The sequence below is a fragment of the Seriola lalandi genome, unplaced genomic scaffold (assembly GCF_002814215.2).
Source record: "Seriola lalandi dorsalis isolate HSWRI2012SDOR001 ecotype SW California unplaced genomic scaffold, Sedor1 jcf7180002052469, whole genome shotgun sequence".
Taxonomy (NCBI): domain Eukaryota; kingdom Metazoa; phylum Chordata; class Actinopteri; order Carangiformes; family Carangidae; genus Seriola; species Seriola lalandi.
The window spans coordinates 80,743-100,366 of record NW_019523022.1 but is presented as its reverse complement, the minus strand read 5'-3'; the positions used below and the strand labels follow the sequence as shown (position 1 = coordinate 100,366).

General features: G+C 39.5%; 1 protein-coding gene across 3 annotated transcripts in view; it reads right to left on the bottom strand.

The window, feature by feature from the left end:
- Positions 1–4,190: 4,190 nt before the first annotated feature.
- The window catches only part of fndc1 (fibronectin type III domain containing 1), a 36,915-nt gene continuing 21,481 nt past the window's right edge, over positions 4,191–19,624 (bottom strand). For all 3 annotated transcript variants that reach the window (XM_087172372.1, XM_087172373.1, XM_087172374.1), the window contains 8 exons: positions 18,495–18,662; positions 14,662–14,898; positions 11,901–12,009; positions 8,549–8,628; positions 8,172–8,201; positions 6,685–6,846; positions 6,384–6,506; positions 4,191–4,998 (listed from right to left, as the gene is read on the bottom strand). In XM_087172372.1, the coding sequence (XP_087028498.1) occupies positions 4,883–4,998; positions 6,384–6,506; positions 6,685–6,846; positions 8,172–8,201; positions 8,549–8,628; positions 11,901–12,009; positions 14,662–14,898; positions 18,495–18,662 (1,025 nt within the window). In that variant the 3' untranslated portion in view covers positions 4,191–4,882. The remainder of the gene's footprint in view (positions 4,999–6,383; positions 6,507–6,684; positions 6,847–8,171; positions 8,202–8,548; positions 8,629–11,900; positions 12,010–14,661; positions 14,899–18,494; positions 18,663–19,624) is intronic.

Here is a 19,624-nt window from a genome sequence, read left to right as displayed (position 1 = left end):
TGGAAAGTCAGCTGGGCCTGGTCTCAATCAAGCAAGCGTGGCCCTCTGCCCCTTTTTTTTTATAGAAAGGATCTGCAGTTTGCTCTGTGCACAGACCTTGACTGAAAGCTACAGAAGATCTGACACACAATGGAAAATTGCTGACATATGATGTTTCAGTGCTGTGTCATTATGGATAGATGTGATAGCATTAGTTTGGCTGAAAATACACTCATTTTCAACATCTCTGGACTAATTTAAAAGGCTGTGTTTGTGCATGTGTGTTTTTTGTACAAGAGCCCATGAAGCTGATATTGATGGCGGTCACAATTTCATTCTCCTGTCTCCTGATGTCAACTTTTGGCTGCACGTCTTGATTTCAAAGCAGATCCAACAAATCACAATCCAGTTCGACATCCAAAATCTAATACTAGAGTGACTAAGTAAATTCTTAATGAGAATGCAAAATGACAACATCAGATTCTGCCTTCGGTTAAATAAACTCCATCTATTCCATTTCTACGCATTTCTCCTCGAGGGGCCAATGACCACCCAGACTTAGATGAATACAAACTCCACCCAAAAGGTTAAATACATCATATAAATGTGGTTTTAAATAGGCTTTATCAAAATTGGCTTCACTGGGGAGTTGCGGTACATCACTGCACATTAGTAAAAGAATCATCATAAAAATACAACCTAGGACAACATGGCCCAAGCCTTTCTATGAATGAAATATGCTTCTTCGAACTGCATGTAGGGAAATATTTGTTTGGGTTACTTGATTTCTTTTACGCTTCAAGTGCATAAATGTGTTTTGAGTTGGATCAGCTAATGAACTTGATGCTCAAAACACCACTCTCAACATTGACTTACACAGACATTTATGTGTCTTCGGAGAATTGGAAAAATAGTTGCCTCAACATGGCAGTGGTATATTCAGGTATACTTAAGTGGTATACATTAGCCTACTTAGTTATGAATGCATGCGATTTAATGTTAGGTGCAGTTTAGTTTAGAGCTCTGCTGTAACACATTGATCGAAACCATTCAGAATTGGCACAATAAGAGACATTTTAATAGATGTTTGTTTTTCTATGTTATTGTTTTTAACTATTTGTGATATCTTTATATTTGTTAAGGTTATTGGGTTGAAATGTAAATCTTTGACAATTTAAGTCATAATTTCTTTGTGGCTTATATTTTTATAGTTATATGGAATTTTGTGTATTTTCATAGGTTTTATCTACGTGATGGTTTTATTATGGCTGCACTGAATGTTGTCCTGTCCTGTCTGAGCGAGGAAAACAACTTTGTTTGCCAATAATGTTAACTTAGCTCATCAATGTAATGGAAACATCATTTAAGTCACAATGTCTGCTGTGAAAAATGATTGTAAGTTTGTGGTAGCAAAGCTAGAACAGCTAGCCATAGATATTAGCTAAATACAGCTAGCAGTGTCCAGTAGCTAGCACAGCAGCATGGCTAATTTCAAACTCTTTTCCCAACTTCTGGTGCACACTATATCAGTGTAAGATGAAAATCACTGACAAAAACACAGAGGTAGCTAGCTGGTGGAGAAATTTAGCAAGTCAAAGAGACCCATTTTCTTGTACAAATATCACACGCTGTACATGATGTCATACGATATGATGCACATGTCTGCTGAAAAATAAAACTTGATATCAAGGTCTCTTACTTTCAGTTTGTTTTGGAGTCTACATTCTGTCGTAGTCAAAACTTGATTAAAGCAGCATGACTTGCTTACTGTGTTTGCATAACAGTATCTTGGTTTGCACTCTTGAAATCAATAAGAGCTCTTTCATCAGATTTCTATGTTAGTTCAAAACCTGTTAGTGTGAAGGCTGATTTTAGTGTTACGAGGTCAAACGTCTTGTCTGAAGCATTGGTTTTTAATGTACTGTAGTGAAAATGCTTTTAAAATGCCTCAATTAGAAACTTCAGCATCACATGCTCGAAATGTTGTGTTTCAGGCCTTTCCAAGAATCCTCGGGGGAAGCAGTAGTGTTGAGTTTAAATCTTGGACCACAGTCCTGTTTTCCTGCTTGTAGCTCTGCATCCTCCCGTTGTATTGGTTGTGGTTTATCTATTTTTCTTCTTCCCCTTGACAGCCCTCATCATTTCTGACCGGGACACACACACACACAGTGACTTTATCCTTTAACATCTGCAGCAGATGTGCTAGCCCTCATGTACACGTGTTTATGAAGTTAGTTTGTCCTCTTGTCTCTTATGTTTTTCTTTTTTCTTTTCCCCTCTTCCTTTGTTAATCTGGTATTTGTGTGCATACAACACTTGCCTAGATTTATGTATTCATTTCGTATTTTCTTGTCTGAAACTCCATCTATGGTCTCAGAGCAGGACGTGGTTGCTACATAGTGCTTAGAATTAAATATCATTATTGTTCTCAGCTCAGGTCAAATGGCACTGCAGCTTGCAGCCAATGAAAATATTTTGGGGCAAAGAGAAGCTCATCACTCACTGAAAACACATGGCAGCAGAGGCTTTCATCCACACACAGCATACCTGGAAACTGTGTTTGAAATCTGACAACCATTCACCAGAGTGATGACAAATTTGTCTGCTGTCAATCCAAAAACAACCATTATCTCTCGATCACTGCCCAGGGGAAACATTTTATGCCCTCTCCGAACTCCCTGCATTTAATGACTTTTAAATCTGACTGCCACAGCACATCGCAGCCAACTTCAACAAACTGCAAACTATCTGTACTCCTCAGATAAGGGACTGGAGGTTAGACCTCTGATAATAAGCAGAGTTCAAGTAAGGGAAAGGAAGAACTGCATGAGCTCTGCTTAATGTACTGGAATAAAAGTAATGTTTTTAGTGAAATTCTGCACTTCTACCCATATAGTTCTTGCACTAACCTGAGTTAAATTTGAATCACATCCACTAATTGAATATCAGCAAAGTAGCTGGAGTATTAGGCGTCCCAGTGATAGATGGATGGAATAATGGCAAAGTCTCTCAGTTCTCTTGGGTCATAAAGCTTCTGTTCCATTCTCGGAGGAATGACGGGGATTTATAGGAGTGATATGTTAGATCTTGCTATAAGGCAGAGTTGTGCAGTATGTGTTGAAAAGGAATATCCTGGATGCTACTGGACATCATCAATTTAGCACAAAGCTTAAAGTACTGAAAAGGGCAGTGCTGGTTCTGCTGTTAGGGCTTTAGGAAAGAGCGATCAATCTCTCTTGGAATAATGGAATAATCTATTAATGGAATAATTAATGGAATAATGATTAATTGGCAACAAACACATAATGACCTTTCCATTCAATCAGTCTTATCAGTGAAATTTTTTCCACCTGCTTTCTTGTGGTGCTGACCCACTTATGAGCATACGTTTTCCTTTCTCATCACTCTTATTTCACGCCGCTGGACTACAATTCATATTCAAACAACACAGTAAAATCTGAGCACCGCAATTGGCTGCAAGCATGAAAATGAATTTAGCAACACTAACAGCTAATTTTAACAAGTCCACCAGGTAATTGGATTAATATTTAGTTTCAAATTATCCAGAACCCATACCAAGTATAACTGGTTCTACAAATTTGTGCTGTAGGCCTTTCCAAATTGAACACAAGAGATGCAGGTTCCATTCCAAGCAGTGGTGGACTAAGTACTCAGAACCTTTAATTGAGTACCAATAGTGAAAGTACTAATGTAGCAATAAGAAAATAGTCCATTATAAATAAAAGTCAGGCACAACAAAATGTGAAATAATTGAAGGAGTCTGAACACTTTCTGACTCCACTGTAAGAACAGTCCTTGAGTAAATGTACTTACTTACTTTTTACTACAGATTTCAAGTCCAATCAAATTATGGTATAAAAGGTATGTGCTACAAATCCAGTTTGGATATTTATGGGGCAGTGTGTTAATACTCTGCACATGGCTGATGGCTCTGTCCATATTTGCTGGCATGCCTCATGCCAATGAACCGATATTTTCTCTGTTTTTCTTTTTCCCTCTCACCTGCTTCTGTCCACAATATGCTTCTTTTCGACATTTCATCAGATTTTAACAGATTCTAACAGTTGCTGTTCCAGCTGGCTCTGCCAAACTTGCTCTGTTACTCATATCTTCCATTAGGTTGATTAAGTAGATCTGGATCACGTGTGGAAGCTTTTGCTAGAAAAGAATGTGGCAGCGGGAGAATATGATATGATTCATGTTTTTGGATTGCTGTGGTTTCCATAGCGCCTTTATTCAATCTCCCACAGTTCCTGAGCAAATATTTGGTCTTTTATTCTTTGTCCGTACACATACAAAACTTACACAGTAACTCTTATTGAATTCTGGTGAATACCAAAAGGGTGTAAAAACCTGTATGCTGATTTAAGAACACAAATAAACAAAAAGTAGCTGTCAGAAGCCATTACATTATGAAATACGAATCTCACAACTGAAAATTAACAGACCTATACACACTCTAAGTGCCCATTCTTACAGTTTTCTTTGCAGCTTGTGCTTTGGTCCAATGTCACTGGTTTGACCATGTGTGTGCATTATTTGATGAGATAAATAACACTGGGTAAGGACCTGTCATCGGGACAGTTTGGAATAGTACAAGGACACTTTCAGAAAGGAGTTAAACTAAGCAAGAGCACACATGCCTCTTTTTCCCTCATATACAGACTGCTTTATATAAAAAGTGCATCGTAATGATATACACTGAGTTGTTTAAAAGTACTATATTCTCTTTCTGTGAAGCTGTAATAAACTTGTAGTGGTGTCTTTTTCTTCTGGCAGGCAAAAGTCTGTGTTCAAGGGCAGGACCAGAGAAGGTGTGAGCCTGCAGCAGGATGCAGAACAGTTGCCCTTGGTAACAATGTCTCCTCCTCCTCCTCCTGTGTTACCACTTCCCGGGGATGGGCACCCCGCATTCATACCAACCCACGAACGGATGGGATGTACGTCTGCCAATAACCCCAAATGTGACTGGCTCCTGTCTGTATGCACGATAAAACCCTGTAACAGAAGCATATAGCAAATGCTGTTTATAGCCGTTAGAAAGGTTTCCATTGTGCAAGTTTGAACTGAATTTCCAGAAAATTGGCAAAAAAAAATGCAAGTTAATGTGTGTTTCCATTGACTACGGTTATGTGAGTATTAGGAGTTAGAGTGTGTTGAGGTAGACATCTCATGGCTCATTCTCTCGATGGCCATAAATCATTGCAGAAGAAAAGAGCGCAACAAGATGTCGTAATTAAAAGAGCTGCTGCAAAACCTCAAACAAATGAAAACTAGGTGGGACACATGATAGAAATATGGTATTTATATTTGTGTCATGTATTAACTTGAGGATCATTATCGTGTCCACACTGAATCACACAGATGTGATGTTTTCCGCTGCTACTATTTTTAGTGTTTCCAGTGGACATGGAAGTCACATGCTGCATGTACGAGATTTATTCACCATGTCTGTTTCCGTTGCACTTTTATTGCGTTTTGTTATTTCTGATACACCAACTTTTCCACTTCAGGCAAGCGTAAAAACATGTTTTATGACATTTTGACCCCCCCCCAACCCAACAAAAAAAGATTCTGGCATTTCCACTTACGTTTTTTAGTTTTGAATCAAAAATGTGTGTAAAAACTGGTGAATGGAAATGCACTTATTCACAGCAATGTATTAGGACACATTAACATAGTAAAAACTGAGCATATCTAGACACATATAGTCATAACTTAACACTTTTTGGCAATCATTTGGTTATGTTCTTGAATTTGTCATGTCTACTGTCTATTGAATCAATCCCACAAACACCATCCTGCTGCTGTAAAATAGTCGCTAGAGCACCAAATGTGCATTAATACAAAGCTGAAAACAATGCACTGTTAGTTTTACTGTTAGTGTTAGTATTACTGAGGATTACTTATAAATAAAACCATGTATTTGTGACCACATGAACAAGAAATGGTCCTCAAAACATCACTTACTTTTCAACAAGATAGCTATACGGGGCTAATATAACTTTGACCAAAAAATAAAAATAAAGCCAACAATCATTAGCAACTCTCAAATATTCTCCTTATGTACCGATATGACCTGAAAACAACAATTGCCAAGAATTTAGGGCATTAGTCTGAGAAGTTATGGTATAATTAAAAAAACGGTCTGCACTAATGAAAAGCATGTGGGATTTCGAATAAAACATGCAAAACCCTGGTGGGTCTTTTAACAGGTATTCATTCAAGCATTATTCTGCATTTGTATTCGGCATAGATAAGATCGATGCAGCTGGTCCACTACGGAGCCAGAGAGACTGATCATGGGGAAAATATGATAATAGGTTAGGTCTAAATATCACAGCCATAAAGGTGCCATGTGTGTACAATCTGTTCTTGTTTACCTTGTGCTGTGGGCAGATTACTAGAGAGGTAGGCCGGGCCCGTCCTTCCATCCCTGTAGGAGTCGACAAACTGGCAATGGTCCTCTCCTTGTCCAAATGTGTCTCCTATACTGTAAAAAGGCTCTGCAAAATAACACAATTTTCAATTATTTAAGGTTGATTATCTCCACAAAAATAAATAAATAAATAAATAAAACCAAATGCTTAGGTGAAGTGAGGCCGACAAACACGTGTTGGGAGATGCTGCCGGAAGCAGTGTTGGTTACTAATTATTAAACACAGCGGTCATGTGATACGTTACCTCGAAGACCGTCTCCCATGAAGATCTTGTATCTCAGAGAGTTACACAGAACCACGCCCACAAACTTCTTGTACCATGTCCGCTTGACATACTGGCTGCCCTTACAGCTGCTGTGGGCGGAGTTATATTTGAAGGTGAAAGGGATCCAGATTGGCTCTCCACCTGAGGAGCAAGGGAGAGGATGCATCATGTTGTTGCGGTAAAATATGCACACATAGAAATATCATGTATATCAGTTGTAACTCTTATGGTTGGATATGTAATGGTCTGTTCTGAAGGTAGAGGGCGTGTGGTTCATTGGAGCAGCCAGATTCAGTTTATATCTTGTAACCTTGATGTTGTGATGATTTATGCTGCTACAGGTTTATAAAACACTGAATGTTTCAGGGCCAAAATACGTGTTTGATCTGCCGATACTTAATGACTCATCCAGACATCTCTGATCATCTGGGACTGGCCTGTTTACTGTTCCCAGTATCAAAGCAAAACATAAAGAGGGAGCATGCAGTTTTTTTGTTCCACGTCTCTGGAACAAAATCAGAGAAAACCTGAAGACTGGGATCAATTTTTACCCTCCTGTTTATTTATAATTAAGTTTTTGCTTTTCACTTTTGTCTTCTCTTTTATCTTATTCTTTTAAAATACTATTTATGTGTCTTTTTATCTTCTCTTGTGAGTCTCTTATATCTTGCCTGAATGCCTTTTTAGTATATACAATATTATGTGAAGCACTTTGAATTGCCTTCTTGAGGAAATAACCTGCAATGTCTAGGGAGGATTCAGGGTACGAAGCAGATGAGTTAGTTTAGTTTAGTTTAGTTTAGTTTGTGTTTTGTATGCAGCTTGTGTGATTATGTGTTAGTTATAAATGAAATCATATAAAAAAATGTTGCTTATGTCTCACACTACAATATCTAGCATTTATTAGCACATTTTTTGATAAAGATCCTCCACATTTGGTTATTAAAGAATTGTAAACTAAATATGGCCTGACATTTTACAGTTAAAAAATAACCTTATGACAGCTCTCCTGTAAACAAACTTTGTAACGGTTTCTAAACTAGCACTTTGACGGTTATGCAGTGCAGACTTTATGTTTCAGCACAAGCCTGACTAATTCACAACTACACAATGAACAACCTAAAACATATCTTTGGCATTTCTGTACTGCAATTTCTAACTGAAAGGCCAAAATATACACTGGATGAATGTCTGCAATAAACTAATATTGGCAGATATATCATCTTGGCTGACACAATGGTCAGACTCTGGTGTTGTCTAACTTATTCAGCGTGATGTCTAAATCCATTCAAAACAGTGTTACTGGTGTGAAATGAGTAAGGAGGAACATTCACGCAGAATTGGATCCAGACAGGTTGTTTAACAGAATGATGGCTCTCACTTTAAAAGCACATTGCGGCTTCAGTAGGACATGGCTCGGCTTGTTGACCTTAAATTAGAGATGTGCAGTCGGTGTATAGACTTACCAGGTGGCCTTTCAATGAGAAGAGGATCGTCTGAAAGAAAAGAATGCGATCAGTTCACCAGGGATGAAAAAGCGCACAGACAGCACCGCAGGTTTAATGTATCCACCTGATTATGGGAATGAAAAAGCCATAATACACATAAAAAATGTAGTGCACATCTGGGAGTCTGCTCCTACCTGGAGGATGTTTTTCTATGTGAATATCTTTTATTGCAATAAAGCGAACCCCTCAGAGTGACATTTTTGTTTGCCCACTGTGCAAACAGCGCACACTTGTGTACAGTAAAGAAAGAAAATCTAAAGCCAGTCTGACTGAGGTTTGAACTGTCAATGGGGCGTCTCAAAGTTTTCTTTTGCAGGTGCTGACAGGATACACACCTGATTCAGTGACATAGGTGAGTGTATCGCTGACTGGTCCCAAACCAAACACATTCTTGGCCTGCACTTTGAAGTAGTACCTGAAGGAAAACAAACCACAACAAAAGATTTAATGAGAGATTTAGTAGCTGAAGTGTCATTCTGCCAGTTTTGTTGTGACTGGGTGGAGGTGAGGAAAATGTTAATGACCATAGCAGATGACTGGGCATGCTTCAGTCAGGCTCATTTGAGAGTAGTCTGTTTTATATTCGCATGAATCCTAAGTGAGCGCAGCACAATAAAATGGCGATTTGGCTCATGTTGAAGGGAGAAGGGGGGGTGAGGGGGGTGCAGCGAGGGGAAAAAGAGACATCTAGACAAGTGGAGATTAACAGATAGGAGGATGAAAGACAGAAAAATGAAGGGATGTGGAAAAAGTAAAGCACAGGGACAGATGTACGCTGAAAGAATGGATAGATGGGAGAGAGAATCCTCCAAAGAGAAATTTCTCATTGAGCACTTTACTATATGTTGGACAGTGAGCTCACTTTGGCAGTGGAGGAATTAAAAAATCCAATCAGATTAAAACCAACACCCCCAATGACAACTTCCAGGGTTTACAAACTTTTCCACTGGATATATATGTTTCTGTGTGTGTGTATCCATTCATGCCGCTTCACGTGCGTATATGTTTTCTTTTACTCTGCAAGGTCACACACAGTAAGTTCACGGTGTGTCGATTTCTAGCCAAAAACTTTCACCACGTACAGCCACGAGGTCTGGATCCAATCACTGTTGTCACAGCCACGTGACAACAGCGACCAAAACATATATCACCAGAGAGAGAGAGAGGAGAGCAAGAGAGAGAGAGTATGGCAGCTGCAGAGAGATGATGTAATGAAAGTAATTGGAGAAGAAATTGGAGAAGATAGAAAAAAAAAGAAAATGTAAGCCAGAATATAGAAACAGTGAATAGACCACAAAATGTTACATCAGGCCAACCTAGCCATTTGAAACTTTCAATACAAAGATCTCTGGGCTTCGTTCACATCGCTCCTGGTGCTTCTCATCAGATGAAAACATACTGTACGACACATTCAGCTTGGCCATATTACATGCTCCTCAGTGTACATGACAGCTCAGCCACGGAAACGAATCAACTTGAAGAAATTATAAAGTGTTTAAAAGAAATGGAAGAGCAAACAAAGTCACAGCATATCTGTATACAACACTGTTTTCCTGATTACTTGTTTGATCAATAAAACACCAAAGAACAGAGTCCAAGGTTGATGTCGGCAAATGTCATGTTTTGTCAAACCAAAATCAAAAGAGAATCAATTTACTGCAAAGTAAAGGCAGAAGGTTCTCACATTTGAGAAGCTGAAAACAAACAAATGTTTGTCATTGGGCTTGAAAAATGACTTAAATGATTAATCGATTATCAAAATAGTTGCAGATTAAACAATCACAGTTATTTCCAAGAAGTTAAAAGTTCATCCAATGGGATGGAAGAAGGAAGTCTTCTCAAGCCCAGTGGTTACTTGTGGGGTATCCAGTTGTGGCATCTGTCAATATGAACAGTAGTTTTAAATTTGAGAGAAAATGTGATATCATGAAGCAGCTTTAGTAGAATATGCATGACATACATAAATATTTATGACTCAAACTCAAAAGCAAGAAAGCTTTTGGATCAAAGAAAATTCATCCACGATATGTAAATGTACATATGTGTGTGTTTAGCACCATAGTAGCTCAGTATTTCTGGCAACAAGAAGGTGCCTGCAGTGTGGGAAATGCCAACACTATCCCATAAACCATCCCGAGATCAACGGTAACCACGGGAGACACACTATCGTGAATACAAGCTGGTTGCCAGGGAGGGAAACCCCCTTTGTAGCCTCCTGGAAAACTTTACTCATGCACGCGGCTCTGCTGTTTGTGTTCAGCAGCAGGTGTTTGGTTATACAGCCAAAGATGAGACACCTATCATAACACCTCAACAGAGTCATGCTTCCACCAGGCGAGAGGTTACTTCTGCTGCTGATGAACTCACGCATCTGAACTTAGTTAACTGTTTCTCAGCGTGTAAACCACCAAGTGATGGTTAGATTATATGCTAAAAATGATTTAGACTTTTCAGACAGTGTCAGGTTGGTTATACTGTAGGTATGAAATGGTCTATGTTTACATTTTTTTTCATCTCTTGGGGAGAACTTGTGCTTATCACTGATTGACTAAATATCATGTGAGGTCCACGCACCTCACACAGACAATATGAAAACCATATGTTTTTAAGGATGGCACATTTCCAGTGAGGACTTTGATTGACTCTGTTATGTGACATACAGCTTGCTTTATGCGGCTCTCTGAAGGTACATGCCATACAGGTTCATCACTGTGTTTTAGTGGATGGCAGACAACAATTCAGATTACCTCAACTTGCATCATTTTAGTGACTATTTATGATACGTAAACACACATGTATTGAGTATGAAATCTCTAGTCTAGTCTAAAGTTACCAGCACCGTTTACACTTTCTTTAAATCTTTAAACCCCTCGATGCACGGAGGTGAATGCAAAAGAAACTGGTTTCAATAACATCTCCCCTCCTCTCTACGGCCATGTGCTAAGAGCAGTTTCCATTCATTTATTTTGAAAAACGTGACCCGTGTCTCATGAGACATTGTTGTGAAAACATGGTCTGATAACTGAAACAGCCTGAAGGGACCGAATCTGTGCTGTGTTTATTTTCCACCAAATCTTCCAGCGTCTCAACAGAGTTTTACTACATTTCGCATTTTGGTGCGAATTCAAATTTCTTTCTTAACCTGCCTCCATTTAGCTAAATGGATTTACTTCACTCTGACGGCTTTCTGACCTCTCATACAACAATTATAGTATCAGTATCCATGCTCTGATTAGTGTCAGTCTGGTTTGATATTACAATTGGCAACATACTCCTGCATAAACACAGCATAACATCAGCAGACACATCCTGTATGCAGATTATATGACTCAAACATGAAGAGAAGATGTATATTCTGTCCATTATGTGATGACAGGATAATGGTATAAACACGCCCCAGTAGAATTAAACACTCCAAAGCCACAGCCAAGCACCTGCACCCGAGGCAGCAACGTGATCATAAACGTTACACGCAGGTCAGGGTAAAGGATCTTGCAACCGAGCAAATCTTTGTTTGTAAAATAAGGTTCTTGTTTTCTATGATTCCCATGTGTGAGATGACACTGGGAATCCCTGAGCCTGAAAGCATTGTGCATATGCACGCATTAGCTTCTCTCCAAGTGTGTGTGTGTGTTGCTTGTATGTATACATGTGACACAAGCCCACACACCGGGCTGTATGCGTTACCTAGAGTTGGGTTTGAGATTCTCCACAGGCAGATGTGTCCCGCTGGAGGCTCTAGAGGACCATCTATTGTTGAGGACATCATCGTATGAAGCACTGTGAACCATGTAGCCTGCGGGGAGCAACACAAAATAAAGTGAATAGCTAATTAGCTTTTAGAAGAAACTAAAAAGCTGAATTAGAGATGATACAAAACAAAACCCTGAGGCTCAAGATTAAAAGAGCAGTTTGGAGAAACACGCTTATTTCCTTTTTTTGCCAAGATTCAATCGAGAAAATCATTACCACACTCACGTCTGTACAGGAAAAGAACTTCTAAAGCTCAACAAGTAACACACTCTTGTAGCTTGTTTATTTCACTTGTAGAAAAACCAAAGTGTAAAAACAACATGCTGTGGTTTTGTGGATTATTTTTCTTTGACTATTTTGTGGCTGGGCACAGTAACTTCCTTAAGTCTCTGACAATAGCTTTATATTTTCATTTATGCTGAACTATTCGTTTAAAAACAAGGTACTTCTACAACCTTCTTTTTTTGCTCTGTCAGTCTTGGACTCACATGCCCTATGACAATTAGTTAAGTACTAAGATTTATTTTATGGTTTCAATTATTTTGTAGGTGGTCTCCCATACACATTGAACTCTGAGGAAAATGTGAGGTTCTGGCATTTTCTGTAGCTCATGCAGACCGTCCTCCTATCTGTCAGTCCGTCTGTTTTCTTCTTCTCCTCAGTCACGCAGACTAATCTTGAGAATCCCGCGAGTAACCTGAGGTCATGCAGCCCACGATCATTCACTTTAAAACTTTTGAGGCCAGCTCTGCTGCACATCAAACTACCAACTGTTTCTATTGGACTTTCGAGTTTGAGTTTCTATTTCTACTGGATCCACACCAACACAGCTGGCTGCTGACAGGAGGGAAGGGAAATACTAGCTACTTTGTTTTTCTTCTTCTGGTTTTTCATTCCTTCTCCATTTTACATTGTTAAACTGAGGTTTCATCGAGTAATATTGCCTTTGCCATCTGCGCCTGTACTCTATCTTTCCCTACTTAAGGTAGAAATTCATTAAATTGCTTCCTTAGAAGTTGGTCCTTTGAGCCAAATGCAACACTTGTTTTGCCCAAAACCTTTAAGCAAAAGGTCGTCAATGCATCACAGTAAAAGAAACCAGAAGTTGGTATTAGGTTAAAACTCACAAAATCACCCACATGCCAACAGCTGTTTCCATGCATTTGTTTTGAAAGCCATGACCCATAACTCGTATGACATGGTTGTGCAAACACTCCCTAATAACTAAAACAGTGCCTTGTGATTGGATCTGCATGTGTGAACTATACCTGTACATGTGTGAGTCAGAAAATTTGTATTTTATTTGCAGTATATCTTAGACAGATATGCCGGATCCTCTTTTACAGTGCTACAATATTCCAGTCTAACAGAAAATCCACATGTGAAACTCATATAAGTAGATGTTCACAGAGTTTTGGGTAATAATCTTTGGTTATCATAGATTATGTCACAAAAAAAGCTATTTCCTATATCCACATCATTTAAAAGTAATTGGTTTCAGGAGTGCAACATGTTATGTATGTAGGGCAAAATACAAAGTGTGACAATAGTCATCAGGTGCCAAATGGTCCAAACAAATTAAGTAGATAATACAGAAAGTGCCATGATAACTGTGTGAGCAAAGAGGAAACACCAAGGAGAAGGAGTGGAAAGAAACTGAGGAAGAAAACACCAGTGACAGTAGAGGCCATCTATCTGTTTTACACATCAGAGTGAAGGACCAGCCCACAGCATGACCAGAAGCTTGTGTTTTCCTGCCAAAGAAAACATGCTGCCTCTCTAGCTGGCCAGACTGCTCCTTGATAGTCCATCATGTCTCACGCAGTAGGCTGTTATCTTCAGTCTCTTCTCTGTCCCTTTTTTTTTTTTTTTTTCCAAGTGTCACTTTCTAGGTCAGAGGAATTTTGGTTTTCCCTGAAAAACTGAGCAGCCCAATATTCCACGTGTTCAACACAGTCTGCTTTTCCATGATTTTATTAACAATTTACAGCTGGAGTGAGTTCTGAGTCCGGAGGGATTCTAGTAACATGTAACAATATATCCTAAATCTCTGCAGCAAATTCACACGTGAGAGGCTGGAACCAGAAGAGAGTTTGGCATTTTTCTTTGAAAATTATTTAAGTGATTCATTGATTATCAAAACAGTTACCTTTTTTTTTCATCAATCAATGAATGGATTATTGGACCAATCGTTTCAGCTTTTGGATCTATAAAATGTGTATGCCCTGGACACTTTTTTCATTCTATTGTGGAATTTTTGAGGGCACGATAAAATGGATGAATTTACACACACTGCAGGTAAAATGTAATGCACTACATAGCAAATGATTTTGAACACAGCCCTACTTAATTCAGTTTGCTGGCAGACAACCACAACGCTGACGCATGCGCAAAGGGGATATGACGCCGTTGACAGGCGACCAAATGAAACAGACTGTTTCTCACTGATTTCTCTAGGTTTGAAAATTGCTGGAGAGATTGGAATGATCTGGTCGTTTTTAGACATTTTAATGCAGAAAAGTTACATATTAACCTTTAACAGGTACTAACTTAAATTTCTTCCTATTGGAATTAAAAATTTTGCCCAAGTAAGTAAGTAGACTAGTCAAAATAAACACCGAAGATATATGTACTTATTTCTTAACAAGAATTAATTTTCAATAACTTCAGCTTCTGAAAAAACTAAATTACTTACCTGACACCATATCCCCTTTCAGTGGGCGGGCCCAATCCAGGATGATGAATGAATGGCAGCCCTCCATGGCGACAATAGTGAAGTTATGGGGCTTGTTTTTGGGAGGCTGTCTCTGACTGGCTGCCACGCTGTCCTTCTTCATAAGGTCTTCAAGGACGTCAACCTGTAGGTACTCCAGAGCCTCTGTCAAGGAGCAAGGAGCACCTGGGTCCTTCCGGATGTAGTTCACATAGGGAGCTGATGGCAGGAAAAAAATGATGGAAGGGAATCACTTCCCTTATTTCAACTACATATTTTCCTAATACATGCCTTTTAGATTTTTTCAAATCATACAATTTTAAATTTGTCAGTCCTGTTCAGTCATTTTGAAATAATTTGTGGTTTGTTGATAGACATTTTTTAGCTTGCTTGCTCATGTGACCATCCCTCTATATCTGGCTGTTTCCGAATCTCCTCCCTTCTCCACTGTCCTTCTTAAAAAAAAAAAATGTTGTTAGTGACTCTGGAAATACCAGCTGAACCTACAGCTGCGAATACTTGAGATATCCCACAATTCCTAGACTGGCTGGGAATCGGGGGGAACCAGCGGAGCCTGGAGTCACTCCCACCTCCCCAGATGATTGGCCCTCTGTGCCGGCCAAGAGTCTAACACGTGTCACTATCTGCACATCAACACACAGTCTGCGAGGCTGTGTGGCTTCAGGCTGTTGCAAGCTCTTGTTGTATGTGTAAACACAATCATATGGCTTATGTATTACGCACTCATACACTGACATACACAATCTTATGTGTCCGTTTATACACAGGGTGCTTGTAAGGCTGCTTTTCTGCACAGCATCCACATGGATCTGTGCAGACTGATTCAGTGGGAAGACCCAGATCCAGATGTTTTGCTTTGTTCATGTGTTCATTTTGAAATGCTGGAAGAACCTCCCTACAGGGACACACTGTCTTCTTCTGCTTGTCGAAAAAACCAAAATCCAAAACACGGATGAAGACTGGTATGTCTGAGCCTGACGTGGATCAAATGTGACTTGGAAACAGCATCGGGTTGGTTCACATAATGTCAGCCCTAATATCTGTCTAGTAAGGCATAAATTAGCATTTCAATAGTCCAAACATCCTGGTACTCATTTTCTTGTCCAATGTGGCAAACTCCATCCATCTGGAGCTTACTGTAAAGAAGATTCACACAACTGCTAAGAATTATTAGCGGATACTTTTTTGTACTGCCTTGGGCTAGATTCATTCAAAATAAACTGAACCTGGACAGATAAAGGGACAAAGATGAGGTCTCTTTCAGACGGTGCATGCAAAGCAGGTCTGTGGACTGGCAGGCTGCTTAAGTGGACCTAAAATATATTAAACTAATAAATAGGAAAGAGGATGTCTCCACATGGAGCCAACAGTCTCTACTCTCCGTGCTGAGGTCAGCCTCCATAACTTTTATGATTTCCACTGCTCTTCTGCTCTCGTCTGTTTTTCTCTCAGAACTTGGGAGAGTAATCACTTTCAGATGGCTCTATGAGAGGTGTGTGATCACAAGAAAGCCGTTGTTTATCAAGATAAATGGTGTCCAGAGTAAGCCTTGTTATTGTTCCACTGTTGCTTCTGGAGCAGATCCTACTGATAGTTCTGACACTGCACTGATAAAGACGCAGCCCTAAATCTAAAAAAAAAAAAAAGGTTTCTAGCAAAGATCAATATAAATGGCAGTGACAATTTTCATTTAATCTGTCATTAAGTGACAGTGGCACCATTACTCAAGGTTTTATCCACATCTGTAGACTGGCAACAGGCACACATTGAAGCTACTGGCACTCGTTGCTGATTCACATCCAGAATGATTACCCATGATTCTTAAAGGCCAGAGTCTGTCAGTTTACTTGCTATGGGGCGTACTGTGAAAGCCTGTGAAAACAATTGTACAATTTCTGCTGTGGTTCTGGAGGAAATTTGTCAACTTAGAAAATTACTCATGGGACATCTGTTGTACCTTAACTTGAGTAGACAAGGGAGGGTCTAACCAAAAATGATGTTGATTTGCATTATGGGAAGTGTAGGATCAGATGGTTTTGAGGCTTGCCAAGGGACAATATCTCTGATTTCGTGCATTGATTCTGACCATCACAAGTCGCCCCAACGTTATGGAAATGCAACACTAAATCACCCCATTAATACTCATTTATGAAAGTCACTCACTTTAGCTGTTACAAGCTTATGGCTTCTCTTCTGCTGCGGATGGACTGTCCCTCTCTTGCTCGAGCACTAAAATGTCTATGTTCTGACTATGTTAACAACACAAATTCCCAAAGCTGAAAGCACTTACCAATCATGTTCTGTAAATATACGAGCAACAATTTACTACCATAGCTACTATTTAAAGAGCTGAAACGTGACAGAAAGTGCCGCCATTAAACAAAGTAATATTAAAAGGACCTCTGACTTTAGTAGTTTTTAGGAAGGTTGGAGTGATGTAAGTTTTATTTTTATTTCTGTCAGGAGAATATTTTGGTCTGTTTGTGCAACAAGATGAAGGGATAAAGTATGAGAGGCCAAAGTAAGCACACAAGAACAGTAAAAAGAAAGCAGGGGGCCAAAGTTTACTAGGATCAAGGCTAGAGACCTTTAACAATGTGTCCTCAGTTAACTTTGTTATTTTGAGCCAATTAAGGGTAGATGGAACCAATTTGAATGAATCAGTAGTCCTGAATTGTATTTATTGCCATTTTCCACAATGTAATGTCTGAATATTCATCTATAGTATAACCATATATGTAAACAGAGTAGTCTAAAATCAATAGTTAAACTCTCTGGTGTTTGACCCTTCAGCACTTTGCGTGGGCACCATATCGTAGCAGACATTTTGATGTGGATGAGGGGTAAAAAAAACGACTTACAGTGAAGGAAAATGTTTGCAAATTTTTATTTTTTTTCTTGGCCGATTGTTTCTGTAAAGTCTGACGGGGTCATATATTTATGAGGTATTGCTAAGAGAGCCAAGATAGGGGTCCAAATTTATTACTCCTCTACGAAACAAAGCAGAACTCCCATCAGTCTGTCATGATTTATGGCACCGAGAGACCATCACACAGACTCATGAACGGGGGACCAGCAATATATATGATACTCAGAAGCCAAGCATGCATGGTCAATCATGCTCCTTTACTTTCTTTGCTAAAGACATATTCTATTCATCTTGTCGTCGGGTAAAGATAACATGTGTTATTCTTGTTAGTCTCTCTGACATCTGCAGTAGAGTAATCTCACAGAGACTAATAAAAAGATATTCTCTCCTGCTTCTTGGGAGAAGCAACATTATTGGGTGAAGGATGTTTTTTCATGCATCAGGTGAAAGTATAACTTATTGTCTATCTGAGGGGGTTAAATTCTTTTTAAAAAGAGATCCATAATGCTTAATGAGAATGTGACGGTAAACTTAAAATCTGAGTTTGGAGCTACACGGCAAACTCAAATCTTAACTCTGTAAGAGAAACCAATAGAAAATTATAATCTCCTCACTCCTTGGAAGAAGCTAAAGGGATGGTTTTACATACACTGAGCGTATGAAAAACAACCAGTGTATAAAAAAAAAAGAATTTACTGTCTGTCTGTCAGATGGGGTTAAGCTCCTTTTATAGAGAGATCCATCATTCATAATGGGAATGCGATATTAAATCTGAGGCTGGACGTGCACCGGAAACAAGGCTAAACTCTGGAAGAGATTGCATTAAGATGTACATCAAACAGTGACAGAGGCTTTTGTGCAAGAGTAAAGACATATGAGCAAAGACTCACTGACAAACACACATCTATTTCTACCATTGCGTTACCTGTGAATCGCTTCTTCCCACTGAGGTCAAACTCAGATGAAGGGCCTTGGTTCATGGGTCTGGCGCGTGGCGGCGGAGTTGCCATCTCTGTGGTGGTGGGGGTTGCTGTTGTTGTGGTGGTGGTGGTGGTGGTGGTCGGCGGCAGGGTGGTCTGGACAAAAAGCTCATCTAGCAACAACACATGTGTCAGTGAGCTTTTGATTAAAAAGAGATTTATGTTAATCACATCCCAACTCAATAACATGCTGTAGTGTTTTATTAATCCTTTGTAATGGTCGCCATCATCTGTGTAGTCAGAGTGTTAAAGAGAGTTACTTAATTATGGGCAGACATGTGAGATCACTCTCACAAAGACCAAACACCCAAAGCTGTATTCTTATGTAATGTTTTGCTACCCATATTTTCCATGTGAGGGGTGGGGGGGTGGAGCTTGAAGACAACGGCCAAGTCTCCAAGGCTGACAAATGTGAAAGGATTCAGTGGGTGAAATTCAATTAGTTCCTTCCTCTTTCATCACTGTTTTTGTCCCAGTACTGCACCAGTGGAGCTTGGCATTACATCATGGTGCACACACATGCAACCAGCTTTGAGCCGTGGCAAAGAAATGCTAAGAAAATATTGTAATGCTCACATGCTACAGATTTATTCCGAAATCCAAATGCCTATAGTGAAATTACAAGATGCAAATCCTTACAACCAAGTTTTCCATTCAGCTAGTGTTTGGCCGAAACCGGGGTTCATCTATTACATTACAAAGCAACGTTAAGAACAGCAAATACATTGCATTGAATCATAAGCCAGGGCATTCTCTTCCGCTTAGTAATACAGTTCACATGCAGCCTGGGTCCAGTTTTTTGGGATAAATGTGATGAAAAACAGCCCAGAAAGGAAAATATCCAAAATCCCAGCAATGAACTAAGACCAAACCAAACAAACGTACAAGAAGAAGAAACAGAGTGAAGACCACAGGCAAGGCAAAGAGGAAGAGACAGGAAGGGCTAGCAAACAGATCCACTGACAGATAAACAGACAATGGACCAAACAGTGCGGTAAACGGTCACCAAACAATGAGCATACAGTGCGTTTTAGTCCATCCAGCCCAGTGGCGGTAGGTTGGTCTGAAGCCAAAC